General features: G+C 35.9%; 1 protein-coding gene across 2 annotated transcripts in view; it reads left to right on the forward strand.

The window, feature by feature from the left end:
- DPYD (dihydropyrimidine dehydrogenase) overlaps positions 1 to 27,394 on the forward strand; it is an 815,412-nt gene that overhangs the window by 240,215 nt on the left and 547,803 nt on the right. For both annotated transcript variants that reach the window (XM_082655551.1, XM_082655550.1), the window contains exons 7-8: positions 2,149 to 2,230; positions 10,007 to 10,094. In XM_082655551.1, the coding sequence (XP_082511677.1) occupies positions 2,149 to 2,230; positions 10,007 to 10,094 (170 nt within the window). The remainder of the gene's footprint in view (positions 1 to 2,148; positions 2,231 to 10,006; positions 10,095 to 27,394) is intronic.

The following is a 27,394-nucleotide window of genomic DNA, read 5'->3' on the forward strand; positions in this document are numbered from 1 at the left end:
TGAAATAAACTAACATAAGACAAATTAAGGAGAAAAACAGTGTTTATTAACACATGTGTTGTACATACATGTGGGAGAACTCAGTGATGAGTCATTCAGAGAAGGGGGGTCAGAACTTGAGTTTTATGTACCATCTTTTTTTTTTTTTTTTTAAAGATAGATTTTATTTATTTATTTTTGGCTGCGTTGGGTCTCGAGTGCAGGCTTTCTCTAGTTGCGGTTGGGGGGGGAGCTACTCTTCATTGCAGTGGCTTCTCTTGTTGCAGAGCATGGGCTCTAGGCACGTGGGCTTCAGTGGTTGTGGCACACGGGCTCAGTAGTTGTGGCGCACGGGCTTTGTTGCTCCACAGCATGTGGGATCTTCCCGGACCAGGGCTTGAACCCGTGTCCCCTGCATTGGCAGCCGGACTCCCAGCCACCTCACCACCAGGGAAGCCCCTATGTAGCATCTTAACAAAGAATGATAAATTTGTGGAGAAGTGACAAGACAAAGGAAAAAGGGTTTATGCTTTTAGGGACAGCAAACTGTGAGAGGTTAATATATGGGGGAAACTAATGGAACATAAGAGTTATTTAGTAAAGCTTGTAATGTAAATTCCTCTTGGTGCCCATCTTTGGGCTGGTAAGGGTCTACAGTTGTCTCCTGGTGATTAAGAGTTTTGCCCTTCTTGGTACAGGAAAGGAAGACACACCATTGCAATGTGTGTTATGTACTGCTTTTTGGCAGGTAATAGGGGACCGGAGAGCTTTTCTTGTATCTGTTTCTTCTTAATTATCTTCAGCTCAAAATAATTCTGTGCCGAAGTGGCATATTTGGAGGGGTATATTCTGCTACCCTACAAAGGCAGAGTCCTGTGTGGTGCCCAGAGCATTATGATAACCGCTGAGGTAGTGTGGTTGTCCAAAGATCAGCTTAGGAGGTTTTTCTCTCTTACCCTATGCCCTAAGTCATTCTTATGTATAATCTTACACCCTAACTAGATAGAAAGCTCCTTTAATATAGGACCTTGATTTTGTACTGTTCAGTACTTTGCATTTTCTATAGCACTGAGATGAGCATGGTGCCTTGCTGATTGATGTATGGAAATTAATTGAATAATCAAGTTCTTAAGTCACCAAAGAATGAAAAGACTACAGGTGCACTTTGGAAGACCTTGCACTGAATGATCCAGAAAGTTCATCTTCAACAGTTATTTATTTATTTTACAAATCAATCTCTATAGTGCTTGGATATAGATCTTTCACTGAATGTACTACATTCTGTTGTAATGATCTGTTTATATATCTTTGCTCACAAGAATGAGAGCTTATTAAAAGTGGTAATTTGGTCAAATTCACCATTAAATCACTGCAGCTAACACTGTGCCTGGTACTTTGTAAATGCTTGTTGGATGAATGCTTGTTGGATGAATGACTACATGAATTGCTGTATATTCATGAACATATGTAGCCTTTTTATTGCTATAAGATATTGAAAAGTTATTTGAACTTACCTTTAATACTATGTATGAACTATTAACTCTTGAAGTGATTGTATTTGAAGACAGAAAACAATGAGCACTGATATCAAGTAGGATTACTTTTTTAATGACTGAACCCTTTTGGGACACATTGCTTTCATAGAAGATTGTTTTACTGTAAAAATATTCTGTAGATCACATTACAGAACTTATTCTGTAATGTCCTGAACAGTATGATAATACAAAGTTACAGATTTAAATTTGAACAAGCTAGAGGTATAGTTACAGAATATATATGTGTGTATGTATGTATGATATGTATGTTAAACACTGTATACTTTCAAATTTTTGTTTTTTTAAGATTTTCTTTTCTTAGGAATTTATAGAAGTGTTAGTAAATAAATCAACTAAATACTGTAATAAACTTAAAAGTATAGGCCAATTGTCTACTCACTATTTGTTTTTCATTGTTTTTATTTATTTTCCACATCAGTTTCTACTGTTTCTCTTGAAGCCCATATCATATTCTGTCATGCATATAAAAATGTGGATGTCCTCACACTCACATTATGTGATATGAAAATACCCTCAGAAGAGATACTTATTCCTTTAATACTGATCAATAAAGACATGTTGCATTTTTTAAATTGGTGATTTTCCCACAAATGCTTCTCATTTTTATTTTCAGTATCTCTGAAATCCCTCAGTTCCGGCTACCATATAATGTAGTCAATTTTGAGATTGAGCTTATGAAGGACCTTGGTGTAAAGGTAAGTGAAAAACATAACGCTTACATGTGTATTGCTCCAAAAGAAAGGAGTAAGCTCTACACTAAAGATTAACAACAAAATGTCACACACTTTAGGAAAGAACAATTAAAAGCTACACCAGGCAGAAGCAGAAAGATGCTTCTCCTTGCTTAGGGCATTTGTCTGTCTACTGTCTGAATGCCACTAGCCTGGAAAAGGGCAATCAATAGTTCTCATCTGGCACGCCTGCATGTGATTAATTGTCTGTAAGAAACAAATTCCTAAATTGCTTTAGGGGTTCAGTGCAGCTAATAGAAGGGTTTGGTTGCTTTAATCACGTTTTTTTCATGCAAGTTTTGTGCACTCTGAAACATTTGTATTTCACAATTTGGAACATAATTTCTTACAGAGGTTTATTTTATTTACTATATGTGTAATGTCAATAGTGTTAATGTGATAATCCTTTTTCAACATAAACAGTTACTCAGCAAGGTAGAAAGCAACAGCTCTGTATTTTTAATTGTTTTGTGAAATAAATATTGTGTTCTTTTAAAGATGGTCAAAAAATTAATACATTTTACTTTCGTAATATAGCTTTAGATATTCCTATTCTTTTGTATTATTTAAGAGTATCATACTCTGGCTCTTCACTTGAACATATTGCTATTTTTATTTCAAAAATTTTACCTTTCTGTAATAGGTATAAGATAATAGATTAACAAAGTACTATGATTTACATAATACATTCTGTAAGTACATATGGGAGCTATTTTGAAAAGTACAAACTATTCATGGCTCTTGCATTTAGAAATAAAAATTAAAATAACCAATTAAAAGGGAAACACTCAAACAGTATTTTGTGCATTTACACTTATAATTACATCTTATTTGGCAATGGTTAGGCGATGAAACATTTACACATAATCACCAAACAAAAAATCTTATAGCAAGTATGCCGTACAGATGTGCACAACTTTATGAAAACAGAGTTCAAAAATAGTGTTCAAAATAGATTTAAGGGTGATTACTTGCTTTATATAAATACATTCTGAAAAGTTTGTTAAATGTATTTCATTTTGAATGCAAGTTCTTACCTAAATCTCATTAAATAAGAACATGATTATTGAGACTTCAAACTAATATATTAAGTGATACTTCAAATTGAAGATGAATCAAAAATTAATTTGACACCTCTGAATTCATCTTATAAGTAATTACAAAATTGCATTTGATTTTTACCATACCAAATATATTGCATAAACTAGGGCATACCCATTTCTCTTACTAGGAAACTCAAGACATAATAGTAGTCAATTCACTGAGTGCCAGAAAACGTACATTTCAGCTACAATTATGACACTTTCTAATTTTATAGTCAGATAACCTTGACAAAGTCAATTAATGTCCCTTGCCTTGGTCAATATTTGTTCAAAGGGAAACGTATGCTACTACAGTTTGTGTAAAATATAAACATATCTGCTTATATATGCCTGGAAATATATGTGCTCTGGAAATGTATAGAATCTGATAGTATAGATTGCCTTTGGGAAGGTGTAGGAAGGAGTTTTTCACCATTTTGTACATTTGAATTTTAAACCCTATGAATTTATTAAATTATCAGGAAAGAATTAGAACCTGAATTAAAGAGAAGGTTAATACTGTCTTGTCCATCACTCTGAGGAGAGACAGTAATGAGGTTCTTTTTCAGCTTTGAGGACTTGCATCCATTGATGAAATGCTTGCATCTTTTATGACTTATCAACTTTATCCATGAAAGGATATATATTTTTGAAAATGTTCTACACTTGTTACCACACTTTTCTCATCACCAGATTCTTCTTACAACCTGCCTTCCGTTTTTACCTCTCAACTAACACTGTATATTTTAAAGTCAACAATAATTTCCTGGCAATGAAACGAAGTTTTCTCTGGGTTTATACTGTTTGGCTCCTGTGCAGCATGTGATATATTCTGATATGCATGCATGCATGTATATATCTATGCATGCATTTATGTTCATGTATGTATGTATTTTTAGCTTTCATGATCTAGCATTATCTTGGTTATTATCTGATTTTTTTCTCTTTCTAATAGGTTTGTTTCATTTATTTGATAAATAATTATTGAGAATTTACTTTTGCCTAGAGGTGTGCTAAGGACTTGTCTAGAACCATCTTTCTTTTGAACTCCAGTCCTGTAATCTTAATAGTTTAATGAACACATTTATCATCCAAATAACATACACTCATCATATATAAACTTAGTTTAATTCATCATCTTCCCTCCCAACTGTGTTCTTCAGCTAAATTTCTTGTTGAGTAATTTCAATTTATTTAATATCTAATAGCTGATAGATTAGTTCTTGTTTATTCTAAGATGAATTTTTCCAGTCAAATATTGTGTCACAAAAAAACCCTCTATTTGTACGTTATATATGTATTTTTTTTTCTTCCACTATTTCATTGTCACTAGTATGTTATAAAAGTGGTAATGCATGGCATCTTTTCTGATCTATGAAATTGTATTTTTATCATATTGAATAAATGTTTTCTTTTTCTAGACTTAGAATAGTAACATTTCCTAAGTTATTTTGTTTTATTTTAACGGAGGAGGGGTGTTAAATTTTTTAATTGCCCCTTTTGAAAGTCTATGTTCAGATAATGTATTGAGTTATATTAATCTTTGCATTTCTGGAATATATACATTTTGCATCATGTTTTATTATATCTGTACATCTAGAACTAGGTTTGTTCTATGAGTTTCTTTTTTAATTTCTTTTGCATTCACTTATTTATGCACTGAATATTAAAACTGTAAATACAACAGGGAATAGATTCTGTTGCTCGCTTTATAGAGTTTCAAAGCTACTGAAAGTCTGTCTTTGTTTTGCTTTATTTTTTATTTGTTATCTTTGTGAGTTTTGGTTATGCTATAAATTTTGGTTATAGAGTTATGCTAGCTTTATAGAAATAAATTTCCAAGCATTTCATTATTTTATTGTTGGTAAGAATATTGTCTTGATACTTATATTTTTGCTAAATTTGAAAATTTTATCCATCTGATTTCAGTCTTTTTATGAGAAACAGAACATTGATGGGTTTTTTTGTTTGTTTGTTTGTTTTTGTTTTTCGGTACGTGGGCCTCTCACTGTTGTGGCCTCTCCCGTTGCGGAGCACAGACTCCTGACGCGCAGGCTCAGCAGCCATGGCTCACGGGCCCAGCCGCTCCGCGGCATGTGGGATCTTCCCGGACTGGGGCATGAACCCGTGTCCCCTGCATCGGCAGGCGGACTCTCAACCACTGCGCCACCAGGGAAGCTCTGTCTTCATAATTTGAACAAAAATATCTGAGATATCTTTCTTGATAAACTTTCTATATCATCTTGTTTGTCATTATGTTTATTTGCAGCAAGCATTTCCATCATTATAGGATGTTATTGAAAACTAATATGAAGTCATATTTTGTCTCTACTGGAAGGCAAGAAACATGTGCATTAAGAGCCAACAAAATAATTTTGTGTCTAAAAAGAGCTGAATTTAGTTTTAAAATTATTTTATCTTATTTTCTATGTTAGAGAGTCTGGAAATACTTGGTCTGTTTAGCCAAATTTTCTATCAAAAATGTGAAGAGCATGTACATTATTATCTGTATTTTTTAATAATGGGTGCCACATAGTTCATTTCAAAAAAGCGTTCCACGCCAAAAAAGTTGTAAACCTTAATCCTACATTAAAAATATTATTATATGTATGAAGACATATTATGGATGCATAAAGAAAATTTTTGTCAAGTCCCGGAGTAGATATTAGGTGGAACTTTGGCTCAGGGCTTGTTATATTCAGCCCTTCTATTGAAATAGTAATAACTCTTACACTAAGCTTGACGTGGAGCAAATTTTATTCTCAATTTAGCTGGGATGTTTGAGTACCCAGGCATATATTATTAAAGCCATTAGAGGGAGGTTAATATACGCTATAATCCATATCTAAGAAAATTATGACAGAAAATATTACATATATAAAAAATATGGGAGAAAAAGGAGCAAAAACACAAACAAAATGCCCATAACATGATTTTTCTAACATCGTATATATTTAACAAATACTCTTAGGACTTCATAGTATATCAGCCACAAAATGTTTTGATGTCTGTTAGTTATCATATAATACCAGTTTTAAGTTTTACACGTCTTGGTCCAATTTCCTAAGGCATAATGTAAGCAAAATTTTAACATTTTGTCAAAGAATCTTTCTCCTGTTCTTTCTGAGAGTGAGTTTTGGATTTGATGGCAAATGTTTGGGGGTTTTATGCTTTAGAAAAGGGAAATTTGACTAGATTCCCCAACATAGGGAAGAGTCCTTGTGCTTGTCACTCCACTGATTATTGTTATTATTGCTTTGTTCTCATTTGCACCATGGAGCTACTTACTGCACAGTGATGGTTATTCTCCCCCTGTCCCACAATGTCTGACTACAGTAAGTAAAGTCTTACTGGTCCCAGTCCCAGTAAATTAACACTAGGAGTAAAGCTACTTGTCTTTCCAGTTTTCGATACACAAAAGTATAATTCAACTTTTTTGCTTCCTCAGTTACACGCTGTTGCCTGCTAGGGTGGAAACAGACTGAGAAACGCAAAATGCCTGTGCATGCTTTCTGTATGTTACAAATTCAGGGACATGTTCACTCTATCAGGGTGGAAAAATTGGAATATTTTCAATCCTGTTTGATAAATCACATAACTCCACTACTCAGCTACACACATGCACACACACACATACATGCACACAAACACTACCTCAGGAAGGATGGGGGTCTTTCTTCAATTTTTTTGCTGAGTCAGTTAGTAAACCAAACCTAAAGTCAAGTATTCTGAGTATCACTTCCACTGACAGACCCATTGGCAGGGCACTCCACTGCTCAACTTTGGAAATTGTAGTATTATTCAGTTTACTAAAATTTTATTTAGAATATTTGGACCTGTAGTTTTCTTTTATGTCTAACCTTGATTGTATATTGGTATTGAGGTCATTTAAAAAAATAAGCACTAGAACTTTTTATCTTTCTTTATGATCAGAAATAGTTTAATAAAAAATCTACTCTTTGAAAAATAAAATTGTAAAGCTTCATTATCCATTACTTTTAATAGCATCTAACTCTACTAACTCTAATAGTAATACCCACTATTAGATACTTAGTATTAAGTGCTTTTAATAATATGTGTTTATTTAATTGTCTAGTTTATTTCATGGTATTTGATATGTTCCAGAGTTCTGAATATTAGTTGTTAATCTCACCTTGGTTGTCCCCTGGTTGTAAACTTTCAAATGGTTCCTTTATCTGCCAATAAAATTAGAACTAGTATTTTAGTAAAACAAAAATGCCTCCCTATGTTATATCCAAAGTCATTTTATCCTCCTACTTTCTCTTTGTTTTCTTTGCTTTGCACTTTATACCCCAGAAACACTACATTTTCAAGTAGTTCTCCACATGCAGTATGTTGTTCTGTACCTTTGAGGATGGTGCTGGTTCTGCCCTTCATTCTCAAGAGACATTAGAGCATAGCTTTTACACGTGCTGGTTCTGCAATTAAACTACATATTTGACTTTGGTAAAGGTTGTCAAAGCTCTCTTGTCCCTTAGTATCATCATCTGTAAAATGAGGATAACGATATCACTTCATAATGCTATTGTGAGGATGAGAGAAGTCCATCTATGCAGTATTTAGAAGAGTCTTGCACTTACTTAGGTACTCTTATGCAAGTTAGGTGCAATTATTGCTTTAATGGGTAAACTTTGTTCTTCTGCTATGAATCAGTTTAGAGACTTTTGTTTTTAGGAACATGTTGACTTCAAAACTCAAACCTACCAGACATTGTGCTTCCTTATTTATAATGGTAAATGAGTGCAGAATTGCAGCGAAGTCATGTATTTTAGAGAGTATATACTGGCACATACCTGAGAAGTAGACCCCTTTACTTCACTCAAGTGGCTAGTCCCTGATCTTCATAAGGTTCATCTTCTGCCCTGTGGAGGGCAGGCCTATTAAAGTCTCCAGCATACTAGCTACCCCTTGCTTATGCTGTCCAATCTGCATGATGTTCTCAGTGTAATGGATCACTATGATGTTCTGTGGTATGGCCAGATTGTTTCAGATTATACATATTATTACAGAAGAAAGTTGACATATTCCTGAGGCAAACCTGTAAATGAATATTCTTATCTTTCCCCCATGAATGTGAACTGTTTCTGATCCCTTTTCCACAGAAACATGAAAAGTGTGCATTCATCATATCAACGGCTACGTGCATTGTACCTGTGGCCTTACTAATCTACAATAATACCACATCTGTCACAGACACTGCAGTCAGGGCTTCACTTTGGTCAAGCCTGCAGGAGTTTACAGTCATTCTCCAGAAATCATCTAGTCTCAGCAGGTCCAGACTGGGAAATGAAACAGAAGTATTACATGAACCACCACCATCTTTTCCTATCCCACCGACTCCAGGCTATCATTGTGGTTGATTTACTCTTTCGACCAGGGTTTCAGAAGTTTTCTGGCCTTCCCAATATTATAGCTATAATAGCTCTTGCTTTGAAGACCAGAGACCCAATGTGGGGATTATTTCTACTGACATGTATAACAATTTTTATTATACACTTGGAGACTGGGGAATAACCACTAACTAGGTCTGTGATCCCCTTAGGCCCACTGTGAACCAGACTTTATCCAGGTTCCATTTTTCACCTTATCACTGTAGGTCCCCATTCTTCAGCTATCAATGTCAGTGAAGAACCTTGTCCAGGGTCCTTGAAATGTGTGATTATGCCCCCTTTCCCAGTGTACAGTCACCTGGGTAAATGGCTATAATTCCCTTTGGAGAAGGAATAGAGGAATCATTATAGTATTTACTTGCCAGGATGTTTCAGGGTCTTTCTTTCTAGGAACCTGACCACCTCTTCAGTCAGCAGGTTCAAGATCTGAAAATAGGCTCATGTCTGGAATTAAGCAAAGTACTGTGATTTTTAATAGAAGTATCTACCCTCTGACTCCTGACTTTACTCATCTTCCCTCGAAAGTATCCCCTATCAAAATCCTATCCATTTTTTAAGATGGCTTTATTGACAGGGAACTATTTTCAATATCTTAAAATAAACTGTAATGGAAAAGTATTTAAAAAAGAATATAGATACACACATATATATATGCTTAACCAAATCACTTTGCTGTACACCTGAAACTAACACAATATTGTAAATCAACTATACTTTAGTTTAAAAAGGGCTTTATTGAAATCCCACTACCTCTCTTTTTTCTCATCTATATGACCTCAGCCAAAATGAATTTCTCCATCCCTTGAGTTCTTGTAGACATGTGCTGATCACAATCAGTTATTTATTATACTTATTTCTGTACATCTTCTGCACAGATCTTGACTGTACATTGAGGCAGAAAATGTGTCTCATTTAACATTTTATTCTTTAAAATGCCCCACATAGTGCCTTGAACATACTAATTAAGCTGTGAAAATTTACTGACTTGATTTTAAATACACTAGCTTTTCTTGTGGTACTTAATTAAAAGGCAAAAATGCATTTAGCTATTAAGTAAAACATGTTTGTTCTACTTATATACTATTTAGTATACATAAGCCTATATACTAAAAGACAAAAATATTTTCATATCTATACATGGAATTATATATATGTGTATACGGAGTTTTTATTATTTTCGATGTTAAAGATTAAGGTTTTAGTCATTCAAATGCCAAAATACAGTTACAGAATTTTTTTTCTTACAGGTAATTTGTGGTAAAAGCCTTTCAGTGAATGAAATTACTCTTAGCACTTTGAAAGAAGAAGGGTACAAAGCTGCTTTCATTGGGATAGGTGAGTAGCTTACTTTAAAATATTTTTCTTTATAATATTTTTTTACTTCCTGATAATATCCAGAAGAATAACTACCTTCAGACATTTTCATGTTAGAAGTTGTGTCTGTTCAGGGAGGAGCAGACAGAAATGAATGGCCAAAGAAAATTTCCTATTTTGTAACATGTTGCTCTGCCTCACCTCATTATGGATTGACTTTGGCAAGACTGTCTTTATCTTCCCATTCTCTCACCATACTCTCATCACCAGCGAACATCTAAGAAGCAAAGTGTTTTCAAGTCATGCCACAGAAGCTCAAAATTTGGGCTTAGAAATATCTTGATGCTGTAGCTTTCTCTTTATGATTAAACAAATTGGTTAAATTGATATTAAAGGAGAGAATTAGCTCATTTTCTTTTTTTTTCAATATTTTCTAAAGACTTTTCATATTTGGCTGAATTTTAAAGATGTTTATTCATAGTTCTGAATGTCACATGGACAGTGTATAACTGCTAAGGCAATTGATGTATCTTATGGTTCCATATTTTGCCTAAATATCCCACGGAGATTGAGTTTTCTAATACTCTTCCCTTCCATTTCCTGTATACTGAGAAACCAGAAAGAGCAAATGGTTGATTTAATTTATTCTTTGTCTCATGAACTTTGTATTTAATCTCTTATATGATCATACTGTGAACAATTATGGCATATAAACTAAGTGCATCCTCATATCTTTTAGTTTGTCTCCTCTCTAGTTCACATTCTTTGAATAGGAATGTCTAATAAACCTACACAGAGGTGAAAACTGTTCCATCTCTTTAAGTAATCACACACTAGATAACATTTCTTTTAGAGCTCTCTTTTTTCATAGTGTTTCTGGAGTAAAATAATCAGGAATGCTTTACTATCTACTAAATTTTCTTATCAGGATGGTGTGTGTTCTCTTACTAAATAATTGATACCAAGTTTAAGACCATCTCTGTCACTCCCTTTACTTAGATGAAAAATTATGAAGAGGAAGATAAATTTTCCTGCCTTCTAGCTCCTAAATATATGTACTGAACCTCCTTTCTTTCAGAAACTTGAGTGCCATTGTCAGCAGTATTTCCCTATGTTATCTAAGTACAATAATCATGCGTAGATACAAAGAGGAAAGAGAAAATATCTAGGGCTATATTCTCTAGGTTCCATTTTTAGTGGCACTACCCTTGATTTTGGTTTTACTTTTCAACATTACATTTGTACTGAGAATTTTACTTAAAGAAATTGGGCAAGTATTTTTTGATGTATATTTTGCTAAACACCAGTAAAATTGAATCAGTAAGTTGCTGTTATTCTCAACAAATGTGTATTAAAAAATGTTTGGTTAATAATAAATGAAAAATTTAGTCAGGCAATAGCGCTGAAACATTGGCAATGTTTTCAAATAGCTATTTGAAATTCACCATTGTGGTTTCCTACAGCAGTTGTATGTAAAAGATGCATTTTCTATTAATGGAGTTGCATATGCTAATGCAGTTTAGTGTATCTCTATGAACTTTGTCTACAAAGAATCTCTGTACTGAAGAGATAGGGGCCAAATAAATAACCAATACATTGAAATATCACCAAATTAATTGCTCAAGAAGCAAATCATAACAAAATTTGGAAGAGCTGAATTTTATCACTCTGAGTGTTTTCAGCCATGGAGATATCTTCCATCTGCAAGAATCAGGAATGTTTCAGAGTTTTCTTTTCTTTTATTCCATTAAGTCCCCTTACATATGTTATTTGATAGTGCTACATCCCATTCACAATACTCCATTTGACTCTGCACTGAGGTGTGAATAAAACATTTAATGTGAAGTCCTTTCATATTTATGTTTCTGTGCATTTTCATGCTGAGAAGTGAATCTTTTGACATTTTGGTGTAGTGATGTGTAGAATGCAGTTATGTTCTATTTCAGTATTTTGTATGAAACGTATACAAGAAAGTTTCATTTTGCCAAAAAAAAAAGGTTCTGTGTGTAGAAGACAAGTAGCCTTATTCTCCAGGAAGTATTTATTTGACACTCTTGACTGCCGAGTTGGGAATTTGTGACCTTTCTATTACCATATAACTACGTATTACTTAGACAGCCTCACATCCTTACATGCTTTTGTTCATTCATCATGCTTCTATGTTGTAATTAAACTTCACTCACTTTGTTTATCTACTTTTTCCCACTCAGTATAGAGGAGTACATTTTGGAATAGGAATTCTACAATACTTAGGATATAGGTTTGGCCACTTTAAGAAAGGAAAATAATAGAGGCTTAAACGAGATATAAGTTTAGTTTTCTCTCATTTTAACAGTATGAACCATCCTCAACACCTGACTTCCATCTTTGGTTCTCAGGTAGCCAATATTTCCACATTCCTGCTAACAAAAATTGGAAATAAAGAAGGGGACTCCTTTCCTTTTAAGTTTATGACCCAGAAATTGCACATATCACTTCTGTTTGTATCTTATTGTCTACATCCTTGTCACATAAACATACCTGGCAGCAAAGGATGTTGGGACATAAAGCCTTCAGCTGGGTGGACATAATGCTCCATTAAACTTCTATTTCTATAGAGAAGGGGGATAATAGATATAGAGAGAGGAAAAAAATAGAGGTCTCTGTCATACATGTGCATCATCATTTGTATCTGACACATGGAATCTTTATTGAGAGAAATCAGTAAAGCAGTTAATAGCAAAGAAAAAACTCTTAGAACTTAGTTCTTACATGCTGGTTACATAGGTCACTTAATGATAAAAGAGTATTTTCTCCTTCTGTAATTGGGAAAACCGTATTATAGCTCTTCTATATTTATAACTATTGTCTCATCCTATGTTAGTTTCTCTAAAAGAAAAAAAGTTAGTTTTTAATTAAATATGACTTATTAAGGATAGCTTTATAAATCCATTGCATTAACAGAAGTGTGTTCTCATGTTTCCTGATTTTTAGTATTGTGTGTAATATTGCTGGTGAAAACTTGCTCACTTTTAGGTTTTTCCCTAACTAATTCCAGAATCCATTAAGGAAATTATCTCACTGTGTGTACATGATTGTGAGACTGAAAGAGTACATCTCTTTACCCGTGAGATGTTTAGTTTTTTCTAAGTGAAATAAAGGTAAGTGAGATAAAGCTCTGTGTCTTATTCAAACTGGATTGAGTTGTCTTTGAGATAATTGGTATTTTTTTAAAAGACTGTAAATTTTGGGTATTCTTGTTGAAATAAAAGCACCGGCACAGTGTGTTACTATCAGTGTTCAGAAATAGAGTTTTAGAACATCCTCTCTACGAGGATTTTTTTTTTTTTTTTGCGCGGTACGCGGGCCTCTCACTGTTGTGGCCTCTCCTGTTGCGGAGCACAGGCTCCGGACGCGCAGGCTCAGCGGCCATGACTCACGGGCCCAGCCGCTCCGCGGCACGTGGGATCTTCCCGGACCGGGGCACGATCCCGTGTCCCCTGCATCGGCAGGCGGACTCTCAACCACTGCGCCACCAGGGAAGCCCTGTACGAGGTTTTTTCAGAGTATTTGATGGCTTTCTTTGGTTGATATTGAAATCAATATAATGGTTTACAACCATCATTTTTTATTATTAAAAAATGAGCACAAGCAAATAGAAAATATCAAAAAGTGTGCTGCATATTGTTGTGGTAAATGTTATTTTGCGAAAAATGTTTTTCTATCATATGTGTATTTGTTTTTGGTGTATGTGCTTGCACATGCATACTGCATTATATGGAAAATGTGTTTTTAAGATGCGGCTTAATAGTCAATGCTTGAAAGCCACTGCTATACATTGTAAACACCCTCAAGTACTAATTGCTTTTTCCCCATAGTATGCCCAACACCTCTCAATAAGCAGCTGTTGAGTGAATTAAATAAGTATTGAGTGACTACAATGTTTTAGGTATATATATTTTTTTAAGTTCTTTGGGTGATTATATTCTGGAGCCAATCTAAGCATCACTGTTCTAGGTGACTGAAGAATTGAATCCTTAATCTTTGCTTCAAAGGAGCCTATTTCCCTTCCCATTTCTGATTGTCCATTTTATGGTACTTTACCTCTTATATTCTCACAAAACATGGCAGTGATGAAAAGGCTAAGCAAGCATGTAAGGGAAAGAATATCCACTAAGACACCCTCAGAAAAATGGTAATACTTTATAGATTCTTCTGACGAAGTGTTTTTTTTTCTGAATTTTTGTTTTTAATACTTGAGAGAGGGAAGGAATGACGGGGTGAATACCAGTAAAATCCATAATTACAGTCACAATAGATACAAAGGGAGCAGAGGCTGCCGGAAGATATTATAGAGCTGAATAGTCTCTGTCTCACTCTGTGAAGCATACAGAGTCTCTCTGTATGCTTTACTTGTGTCGATTCTTGAATTCACTTCTCACTATCACTATTCGCCTCTCTTCATGTTACTAGGCTACTCCTTAGCCTCCTAACCAGTCTCTTTGGCCACTGTTAACCACACAACAGAGATAGTGATCTTTCTAAAATTAGATCTCATCATGTCATTCCCTCATTTAAATCGCCCCTACCCCCCACCCAATTAGCTCCCTATTTCTTTCAGGATACAGGAAAAACTCCTTAAAATAAGACTTTCAAGGCTCTTCATGATTTATTCACAACTTATGTCTTTAGTCACTTAGTAAATTGGGTGTCGCAGACATTTGAAATGTTTTCACTTTTACCTCATCTTAATTTTTTTAACTTGGATTTTGGACCTGGTGTTGCTTGGACCCAGAACTGTCATTATTTTCATATTTGAGTTCTTCCATATCCTTTTTTCTACTTCATGGAGTTCTCTTTACTTGTGACGATCCACTCCCTACCTTCACTCTTTAGCCTGGATGAATGAAGCCACTTCCTTACCAACAATCCTCACACCATTATGTCCCTGTTCCCTCTCTGGATGTTCAGATCAGATTTTAGCACTTATTTCCATGTATTATAATTGACTGGTTACATGTTTGTTTCTGCCAGTAGAAGTTAAACTGTTGTAGGTCGAAGAGTCTGTCTGCCTTACTCACTGATAAATCTTCAGTGTATAGTGTAGTCCCTGGCACATAGTACGAAATCTATAAATATTTTTAAACTGTTGATTTTTATGCAACCGTTTTGACTATTTTCCGCCTCAGACTTCCCAAAAGGCAAGAAACTCCCCATGTACCTGGGTAGGGCAAAAGAAAAGAGAAAAAACAGAGACAAAAGAATAGGGATGGGGGCTTCCCTGGTGGTGCAGTGGTTGAGAGTCCGCCTGCCAATGCAGGGGACACGGGTTCGTGCCCCGGTCCAGGAAGATCCCACATGCCACGGAGCGGCTGGGCCCGTGAGCCATGGCCGCTGAGCCTGTGCGTCCGGAGCCTGTGCTCCGCAACGGGAGAGGCCCCAACAGTGAGAGGCCCGCATACTGCTAAAAAAAAAAAAAAGAATAGGGATGGACATGCACCTCGGGGAGGGAGCTGTGAAGGAGGAAAAGTTTCCACACACAGACTTCCACACAAGTCTCTCCCTTCACGGGTGGAGATTGCGGGTGGTGGGGGGGGAAGCTTTGGAGCCACGGAGGAGAGTGCAGCAACAGGGGTGCAGAGGGCAAAGCAGAGAGATTCCCGTACAGAGGATCGGTGCCGACCAACACTCACCAGCCCGAGAGGATTGTCTGCTCGTCTGCCAGGGCGGGCGGGGTCTGGGAACTGAGGATCCAGCTTCAGAGGTCAGATCCCAGGGAGAGGACTAGAGTTGGCTGCGTGAACACAGCCTGAAGGGGGCTAGTGTGCCACAGCTAGCCGGGAGGGAGTCCGGGAAAAACTCTGGATCTGTGGAAGGGGCAAGAGACCATTGTTGCTGGGTACGTGAGGAGAGGGGATTCAGAGAACCGCCTAAACGAGCTCCAGAGACGGGCACGAGCCGCGGCTATCAGCACGGACCCCAGAGACGGGCGTGGGACGCTAACGCTGTTGCTACAGCCACCAAGAAGCCTGTGTGCAAGCACAGGTCACTATCCACACCGCCCCTCCTGGGAGCCTATGCAGCCCACCCCTGCCAGAGTCCCGTGATCCAGGGACAACTTCCCTGGGAGAACACATGGCGTGCCTCAGGCTGGTGCAACGTCTCGCCAGCCTCTGCCACCGCAGGCTCACCCCTCATTATGTACCCCTCCCTCCCCTGGCCTGAGTGAGCCAGAGCCCCCGAATCAGCTGCTACTTTAACCCCATACTGTCTGGGCAGGAACAGACACCCTCAGGCGACCTATATGCAGAGGCGGGGCCAAATCCAAAGCTGAACCCCAGGAGCTATGTGAACAAAGAAGAGAAAGGGAAATCTCTCCCAGCAGCTTCAGGAGCCGCAGATTAAATCTCCTCAGTCACCTTGATGTACCCTCCATCTGTGGAATACATGAATAGACAACGAATCATCCCAAATTGAGGCGGTGGACTTTGGGAGCAACTGTAGACTTGGGATTTGCTTTCTGCATCTAGTTTGCTTCTGGTTTTATGTTCATCTTAGTTTAATATTTAGAGCTTTTTATCACTGGTAGATTTGTTTATTGATTTGGTTACCCTCTACCTTTTTAAAATTTATATATATATATATATTTTTTTTTCTTTTTCAGTTTTCGTGAGTGTGTATGCTTCTTTGTGTGATTTTTTTTCTTTTACCATTTTGCTTTTACCATTTGCCCTAGGGTTCTGTCTGTATGTCTGTTGTTCTGGGTCTTTTTTAGTATAGATTTTAAGGCTTGTCATCATTGGTGGATTTGTTTATTGGTTTGGTTGCTCTCTTCTTTCTTTTTTTAAAATTAATTTTTTTATTTTAATATTTTTTTTATTTTTTATTTTAATAACGTTATTCTTTTTCCTTTATTTATTCATTTATTTATTTTTCCCTTTTCTTCTGAGCCGTGTGGCTGACAGGGTCTTGGTGCTCCAGTTGGGTGTCATGCCTGAGGCTCTGAGGTGGGAAAGCCAAGTTCAGGACATTGGTCCACCAGAGACCTCCCCGCCCCACTTAATATCAGTCAGTGAGAGCTCTCCCAGAGATCTCTGTCTCAACGCTAAGACCCAGCACCACTCAACGAGCAGCATGCTCCAGTGCTGGACACCCCATGCCAAACAACTAGCAAGACAGTAACAGAACCCCACCCATTAGCAGAGATGCTGCCTAAAGTCATACTAAGTTCACAGACATCCCAAAACACAACATTGTACACAGCCCTGCCCACCAGAAAGACAAGATCCACCCCCACCCACCAGAACACAGGCACCAGTACCCTTTATTAGGAGCCTATACAAGCCACTGAACCAACCTCACCCATTGGGACAGACACCAAAAACAACGGGAATGATGAATATGCAGCCTGCACAAAGGAGACCACAAACAGACTAAATAAAACAAAATGAGAAGACAGAGAAATATGCAGCAGATGAAGGAGCAAGGTAAAAACCCACCAGACCAAACAGATGGGGAGGAAATGGGCAGTCTACCTGAAAAGAATTCATAGTAAGGATAGTAAATATGATCCAAAGTCTTGGAAATACAATGGAGAAAATACAAGAAACGTTTAAAAAGGACCTAGAAGAACTAAAGAGCAAACAGACAATGATGAACAACACAATAAATGAAATTAAAAATTCTCTAGAAGGAATCCATAGCAGAATACCTGAGGCAGAAGAACGGATAAGTGACCTAGAAGATAAAGTAGAGGAGAAAACTACCACAGAGCTGAATAAAGAAAAAAGAATGAAAAGAATTGAGGACAGTCTCATAGACTTCTGGGACAACATTAAACACACCAACATTTGAATTATAGGGGTCTCAGAAGAAGAAGAGAAAAAGAAAGGGACTGAAAAATATTTGAAGAGATTATAGTTGAAAACTTCCCTACTATGGGAAAGGAAATAGTCAAGTCCAGGAAGTGCAGGGAGTCCCATACAGTATAAATCCAAGGTGAAACACGCCAAGACACATATTAATCAAAGTATCAAAAATTAATTACAAGGAAAAAATATTAAAAGCAGCAAGGGAAAAACAACAAATAACATACAAGGGAATCCCCATGAGGTTAACAGCTGAGCTTTCAGCAGAAACTCCGCAAGCCAGAAAAGAGTGGCAGGACCTGTTTAAAGTCATGAAAGGGAAAAACCTACAACCAAGATTACTCTACCCAGCAAGGATCTCATTCAGATTCAACGGAGAAATTAAAACGTTTACAGTCAAGTAAAAGAGAAGAGAATTCAGCACCACCAAACCAGCTTTACAACAAATGCTAAAGGAACTTCTCTAGGCACGAAACACAAGAGTAGGAAAAGACCTGCAATAGCAAACCCAAAATAATTGAGAAACTGGGAATAGGAACATACATATCAATATTTACCTTAAATGTAAATGGATTAAATGCTCCAACCAAAAAACACAGACTGACTGAATGGATACAAAAACAAGACCCGTATATATGCTGTCTACAAGAGACCCACTTCAGACATAGGGACACATACAATCTGAAAGTGAGGGGATGGAAAAAGATACTCCATGCAAATGGAAATCAAAAGAAAGCTGGAGTAGCAAGTCTCATATCAGAAAAAAATAGACTTTAAATTAAAGACTTACAAGAGACAAAGAAGGACATTACATAATGATCAAGGGATCAATCCAAGAAGAAGACATAATAATTGTAAACATGCACCCAACATAGGAGCACCTCAATACATAAGGCAAATGCTAACAGCCATAAAAGGGGAAATTGACAATAACACAATCATAGTAGGGGACTTTAACACCCCACTATCACCAATGGACAGATCATCCAAAATGAAAATAAATAAGGAAACACAAGCTTTAAATGATACATTAAACAAGATGGACTTAATTGATATTTATAGGACATTCCATCCCAAAACAGCAGAATACACTTTCTTCTCAAGTGCTTATGGAACATTCTCTAGGATAGACCATAACTTAGGTCACAAATCAAGCCTTGGTAAATTAAGAAAATTGAAATTGTATCAAGTATCTTTTCCGACCACAACTCTATGAGACTAGATATCAATTACAGAAAAAATATCTGTAAAAAATACAAACACATAGAGACTAAACAGTGCATTACTAAATAACCAAGAGATCACTGAAGAAATCAAAGAGGAAATCAAAAAATACCTAGAAACAAATGACAATGAAAACATGGCGACCCAAAACGTATGGGATGCAGCAAATGCAGTTCTAAGAGGGAAGTTTATAGCAATAGAATCCTACCTCAAGAAACAAGAAAAATCTCAACTAAACAACCTAAACTTACACCTGAAGTTTAGAGAAAGAAGAACAAAAAAACCCCAAAGTTAGCAGAAGGAAAGAAATCATAAAGATCAGATCAGAAATAAATGAAAAAGAAATGAAGGAAATGATAGCAAAGGTCAATAAAACTGAAAGCTGGTTCTTTGAGGAGATAAACAAAATTGATAAACCATTAGACTCATCAAGAAAAAAAGGGAGACAACCCAAATCAACAGAATTGGAAATGAAAAAGGAGAAATAACAAGTGGCACTGCAGAAATACAAAGGATCATGAGCAATTACTACAAGCAACTCTATGCCAATTAAATGGACAACCTGGAAGAAATGGACAAATTCTAGGAAAGCACAGCCATCCGAGACCGAACCAGGAAGAAATAGAAAATATAAACAGACCAGTAACAAGCACTGAAACTGAAACTGTGATTAAAAATCTTCCAACAAACAAAAACACAGGACCAGATGGCTTCACAGGCAACTTCTATCAAACATTTAGAGAAGAGTTAACACCTATCCTCAAACTCTTCCAAAATATAGCAGAGGGAGGAACACTCCCAGACTCATTCTATGAGGTCACCATCACCCTGATACCAAACCAGACAAAGATGTCACAAAAATAGAAAACTACAGACCAATACTACTGATGCACATAGATGCAAAAATCCTCATTAAGATACTAGCAAACAGAATCCAACAGCAGATTAAAAGGATCATATACCATGATCAAGTGGGATTTATCCCAGGAATGCAAGGATTCTTCAATATTTGCAAATCAATCAATGTGATAAACCATAATAACAATTGAAGGAGAAAAACCATATGATCATCTCAATAGATGCAGAAAAAGCTTTCGACAAAATTCAACACCCATTTATGATAAAAACCCTCCAGAAAGTAGGCATAGTGGGAACTTACCTCAACATGATAAAGGCCATGTATGACAAGCCCACAGCCAACATCATTCTCAATGGTGAAAACTGAAACAATTTCCACTGAGATCAGGAACAAGACAAGTTTGCTCACTCTCAACACTGTTATTCAACACAGTTTTGGAAGTTTTAGCCACAGCAATCAGAAGAATAAGAAATAAAGGGAATCCAAATCGGAAAAGAAGAAGTAAAACTCACTGTTTACAGATGACATGATAGTATACATAGAGAATCCTAAATATGCTACCAGAAAACTACTAGAGCTAATCAGTGAATTTGGTAAAGTAGCAGGATACAAAATTAATGCACAGAAATCTCTTGCATTCCTATACACTAATGATGAAAAATCTTAAAGAGAAATTAAGGAAACACTCCCATTTACCATTGCAACAGAAAGAATAAAATACCTAGAAATAAACCTAAGGAGACAAGAGACCTGTATGCAGAAAACTGTAAGACCCTGATGAAAGAAATTAAAAAGATGCTACAAACAGATGGATGGATATACCATGTTCTTGGATTGGAAGAATCAACATTGTGAAAATGACTATACTACCCAAAGCAATCTACAGATTCAATGCAATCCCTATCAAACTACCAATGGCATTTTTCACAGAACTAGAACAAAAAATTTCACAATTTGTATGGAAACAAAAAGGACCCCAAATAGCCAAAGCAATCTTGAGAAAGAAAAACGGAGCTGGAGGAATCAGGCTCCCTGACTTCAGACTATACTACAAACTATGGTAATCAAGACAGTATGGTACTGGCACAATAACAGAATTATAGATCAATGGAACAGGATAGAAAGCCCAGAGATAAACCCACACACATATAGTCACGTTATCTTTGATAAACAAGGCAAGAATGTACAATGGAGCAAAGACATGCTCTTCAATAAGTGGTTCTGGGAAAACAGGACAGCTACATGTACAGCTCTATGTACAATAGCCAGGACACGGAAGCAACCTAAGTGTCCATCAACACTTAGGTGTGGCACATATATACAATGGAATATTCCTCAGCCATAATAAGAAATGAAACTGAGTTATTTGTAGTGAGGCGGACTGACCTATAGTCTGTCATACAGAGTGAAGTTAAGTCACAAAGAGAAAAACAAATACCATACGCTAACACATACATATGGAATCTAAAAAAAAAAAAAAAAAAGGTTCTGATGAACCTCGGGTCAGGACAGGAATAAAGGCACAGCCGTAGAGAGTGGACTTGAGGACATGGGGAGGGGGAAGGGTGAGCTGGGACAACGAGAGTGGCATTGACATATATACACTACCAAATACAAAATAGATAGCTAGTGGGAAGCAGCTGCATAGCACAGGGAGATCAGCTTGGTGCTTTTGTGCCCACCTAGAGGGGTGTGTTAGGGAGGGTGAGAGGGAGATGCACAAGGGAGGGGATATGGGGATGTATATATACTTTTAACTGATTCACTTTGTTATACAGCAGAAACTAACACAGCATTGTAAAGCAATTATACTCCAATAAAGATGTTAAATAAAAATTAAAACTAAATAAACAAATAAAAAGTGTTTCAGATGCAATGACTGAAACTCAACATGTTAGCTGATGACACCTGTTTACATGGATGAGTCCAGCTTAATGATCTTGAATATGGGACTTAATAATCTGCAAGAATTAGGCTTTATAGTTAAGATCACTTTTCTCATTGTTACTACCAATTGATTTTCTCCCATTACTGTCAGAAAAGAATGTTTTTTAAATGTGATGAAGCCCAAATATTGTAACAGTAAAGAAGAGATAATTACAATTAAGAAAACCCATGGAGAGATTATGGTGTTAAATTTGCTATAGTGTGGCCTTTAGTTAAATCTCCTGTGCCTTCTTAGAGCCAGAATTCTTCTCTATAAAAGTTATTCTTAATTAGCTTCTTAATCAGTAGTTTCTAAATTGTACACAATCATGTATACTTCCTATTTATTTAGAAGAAAATGAAATAGGTTTTTAGACCACCCACTTCTGTCTACAGATAAAAACTGAAGTTGTTTGAGAACTATGCACAATTCTGAATAGATTATTTTAAAATAGTAAACGTGTCTTAATTGTAAGTGAGAAAAGGGCATGGATATTTTGCCAATCCACTTTTTAAAATTTGTAATAATGTCTAATCTAGTGTCACTTGTAAGTACTCGGGTATAATTGTTAGATGGCTCCCAAGAATTCAGAAATGAGGGAAATAGAATTCCAGCTGAGAGTTCATTAAATCATCACTTAATGAGTTCAAGCAAAGCCCCCAGAAGGAGATAAAATAGATGTAGGGCAATTAGTCTTTGATCATATTAACATATCTATAGAAAGTGCATCTTAATCTGCAGAAGTAGGTAATAGGGGCTGGTCAACTTTCCAAGCACAGAAAAAGACAAAAAAAAAAAAAAAAAAAAAAAACCTGAGGAAATATTGGCAGTGTCTCTTTAAAGGCACATGAATCAATGAACCTGGAGTTATTTGAGCCCCTATCATGAAGATACATAGTAAGTCCATTTTAAAGGTCCCTAAATCTCCTTGTTCTAATTTCAAGTTCACCAAGCTGGTGCTGATTCCTAAAGAGTTTGATTATATTAGGAGACCATACTAATCATGTTGGTAAGAGTAATCCTGGTCCCCAGGATGGTTATCACTGCTTCTCTGAGTAATGTGATACTCTAATTTGAAGAACTCTCCACCTGAGATAACACTACATAAAATAAGCTATAAATGTCTCAAACATTTTTTGTGGCTGTCACTGCATTCAGAATAAGTCCAATTTTCTTAGTATGACTAAGAAATTTTCTTAGTATGACTTTCAACTGGCTTTCAACTGGCTTTCAACTGGCTTTCTTAGTATGACTTTCAACTGGCTACCATAGTATGATTTTCTTAGTATGACTAAGAAATTTTCTTAGTATGACTTTCAACTGGCTTTCTTAGTATGACTTTCAACTGGCTACCATAGCTGTCTAAATATACCCCTTTTTCCTTAAACATACACCCCTTATTGACCTCTCCCACTACCAGATCTCTAGCCATTCCTCAAAAGTAACCTGTACTTTTATAATCACCATTATACCTTGGCTTATACTCTTTCCTTTACTGAGAAAAATTTTCAGTCTGTCCCCATATGGTAAAGTCAATACATATAATATTCATCTCAAATGGTACTTCCTACATGAGACTGTCGTACTTATCCTGCTGAGATAAATGTTCACTGTATGTTCACATATAGCAAAATGTTTTATATGTCATTTATAGGACTGAATTTAGTTTTCTTCTTATTTTTGGTGTGTGCATATATCCACTTCTCTGCCCCATGGACAAAAATGCCATATTAAAAACCTGTGGGAACTGAGATTAGTTTTTTAAATCTTTGTATTTTACAGTTTCAGCACATTTCTTGACACAAAGTATATCAATACAGTTTTTTGAAGTAAAATAATTGGAAGAGTGAAAAGAAAAGAGAAATAAAGGAAAAAATGAAAAATAGCATCATAACTTCTTGAGAAGTTTAAAACTATACTTGATCATTTAACCTTTTTTAAAATTCATGTACTTTCCAGGCATCTTTTTTTTGATGAAATGCAAAGACGTGTTCATGGTTTTGATTACCCACTCAAAGGCAATAATTTAAAAATTCTAAATGTTATAGTGAATGTCATTCTTATGCTTATGTCTATCATTATATCAAGTATTACACTGCTAAATTGAATATTAGGAGGTTTTTGAGCATTTTTGGTAAAGGCAAAGCTATTTGCTTGAGGGTGTTTAATAAGTGTTTTATGATGAAGGTGGTGATACAGAAAAATCTTTTTTTTTTTTTTTTTTTTGTGGTCCGCGGGCCTCTCACTGTTGTGGCCTCTCCCGTTGTGGAGCACAGGCTCCGGACGTGCAGGCTCAGCGGCCATGGCTCACGGGCCCAGCCGCTCCGTGGCATGTGGGATCTTCCCGGACAGGGGCACGAACCCGTGTCCCCTGCATCGGCAGGCAGACTTCCAACCACTGCGCCACCAGCGAAGCCCCAGAAAATCTCTTTAAAAAATGTCTTTTTCTGCTGGTAGAATTCCTGGAATATTGTAGGTGCTCAATAAATATCTATTGAATTAACCATTTGTTTAATTAAAACATATTGATTGCTTTCATATGGTAGTCAAAGAGGAAGTAATTTATTTAGCAAGAGGGTTATTTTAAAATATCCTGTAGCCCATGTTCATTTTATTTAAAAATTGTAAAAGAATGTAGATTATATTTTAAAATATTGAACATCTTTGGATTTCTTTGGATGGAGACATGGAGGAATTTTTATTATATTTCTCTCTATATATTTTATGAAATGAAAATATATTGCACTTACTGTAGTTGCTGAAATTAAAGAAGCACATTGTTAAAGCACTGTGTTTTTAGCAGTTCCTAATGGCTTATGGCCAATGGTTACATCTTTTGATGGGTGAAAATCATCATCTGAACTTGGAAGGGGATATTATTGTACATTCACTATGGGCAACACGATGGATGTTTTTAAATGTACTAATCATCCAATAGGTATGGGTTGTCCTCTAGAGGTAGAATGTTGATGTCGAAGGATAAACTTCAGGATAATTAACAAAATTAGAAGTCACTAATTGAAGTGACTCCTTGTTAGTGGATATTATAGAAGTATTAAGTAATGCCACAGTACACAACCTCCATCCCCAACCCCTCAATTCAATGAATTTGAAATTCACAAATACATCGAACACATATGTACAAAACATCAGTGATTTCCAATTAAAGTTGAGGCATACTACTAGATAGCTTTATTCATACTACAAATCACACAACTCTGCATATCTTACCCTTTTGTAAATCACTCTATGTAAAAGTTGGTAAAATAAGGGAGTCCATTATACACAATGAAAGAGAGATTAATAAGAGAAGCATGAGAAACGATATGGAAATGGCAGAGTTGATGCGAGTTAGAGGAAAGTAGGTATATTTCTACATATGCTTTAGCATTCTTTCTAGAGATACTTTTTCCGTAGAATAGAAATGAGAAAATTTGCAGGCTAATTTGTGTCTTATTTATCACTTATTTCCTATTTATACAGGTTAGGCTATACCATCTTTGGCTAGCAGCACTAGATCAAATGAACTAATATTCTTTTCCATGGACTTTTAAACACCTTCTTTGACATAAATGCTTAAAAACAGTATGTTCTAAAGCAAGACAAGTGCTTTGAAGAGGAGACTTCATTAAGACATTGTATTTTAAGTAATAACATCTATTTTAGAAGCAATTCAATTGAAATTTATATCAAATAAGTTTTTCTCCAGATCCTGTCTTTGAATCGTTTAAGGGGCCTCCAGCAAAATCATGTTCTGAATTCCCCAAGGCTCTTTTGTATGACACAGATTTATTTAAATGAATAAGTGAAAATCAATGGGGGAGAACCTAGTTTGGTTACATTACTCTTTCTTAATTTCTTAAACTCATATTACTTCGTAATATTATTTATGAGGAAAACAATACTTCATGATTAATTTATAACTATTACCTCAAATAACATAAACCTTTAGAGTATATTTTTAAGCATATTTGCCATGGACATTTAAGAAAACAATTTTAAAACAAAATTTTGATTTATTTACTTATCTCAAAATATGTGAGAAACTTGATGTGTGTTATCTTCTGATTAGCCATGCAGTGCCTCCTGGTGTGCAGATGGAAAGAACATTACACATCAGAGGCTCTGTTCATCAGAGGCTCTGTTCACATCCCCCACCTCCCCAAACAAAAACTTCCACAACAGAAAATTAACAGATGTTCACTTTGCTTGTGTTACTGAGATAAATTGTGCATCCAACTCTTAATTCATGTTAACTTTGGAGAAGATATTGATATTGAGTTAATCAGTCAAAGATTATGTCAGTACATCTAGTTTAGTGGAAAAAAGTCATATTAAATGGAAACTTGCTTCCTTGACTCTTTAAGTTCCTATTTTGTATTTCTACTCTTCCTTTTTTTATGTACATGATGGTTTTGTTTTTTGAACCTTAATATTTATACTTTACTGATACATTTATCAGTGCCAGATTAATGTATTTTAAAATTGACTGCAATTTAGTATCTCTATGGTTGTTTCCCTTTTACTGAGAGGAAACAGTCTTTCTTTTGTATTTTATAAAGACCATACCATAGTCAGGTGCATTGCCACTGTTCTTATTCCTTTAATCTTACCATTGGCTGATCATATTTCAAAGTATATTATTAAACTTATACCATTTGTGCTAAGGATTATAGATTACAAAATAAATTTAAAGGGTTATGATTCATTTAGAAAAACAATAAAACTACCTTAATGCAATTAATAAATAAGAATTGTATACATATGAATGTAATATATATATAGTAGCTAAAGTTCTTGGAGTATTGGCTGTATTCTTTGCATAAATTATTTTAATTATCTTGAAGTAATTTTGGATTGGTATTATTGGTACTTTCGTTTCACACATACATAAATTGTGTCTAAAAGAAGTTAAGTAATTTTCTTAGTACTAGAACCTAGATTTGAATGGAGGTCCATCTGAAACCAAAGCCTTACTCTTAACAAACACAATAAGATGGCGTTGCTCGTATGTAATGGTTTAAACTTTTTAAATTCATTTTTAAAAATTGTGGTAAAATGCACATAACATAAAATATATTGTTTTAACCAAGTTTTTACATGTACAGTTCAGTGGCATTAAGTACATTCACTTTGTTGTGCTACCATCACTACCATTCATCCACAGAACAATTTTCAACATGCAGAACTGAAACTCTATACCCTTTTTTTTTTTTTTCCCAGGCAAGGCTTTAATGGGGCTCCTGAGCGAAAACAAGTAACAAGTTTCTCTGCTCATTCACTGAGGTGGGGCTAGCTGGTTCCTTATATGGGGTGAGGGTAGGGGTGGGTCCAGGTGTTGGGTCTGGAGGGGTGGTTTAGGGGATGTGTCCACCCCTTTGGTAGTGTTGTGTGCACGGGGCATGCACAGTACTCTGATTTTGTTCTGGACCCCCTGCTTTTGCTCCCAGCTCTTCAGAAGTGG

This window comes from Grampus griseus, assembly GCF_964374135.1.
Source record: "Grampus griseus genome assembly, chromosome: 1".
Classification (NCBI taxonomy): Eukaryota; Metazoa; Chordata; class Mammalia; order Artiodactyla; family Delphinidae; genus Grampus; species Grampus griseus.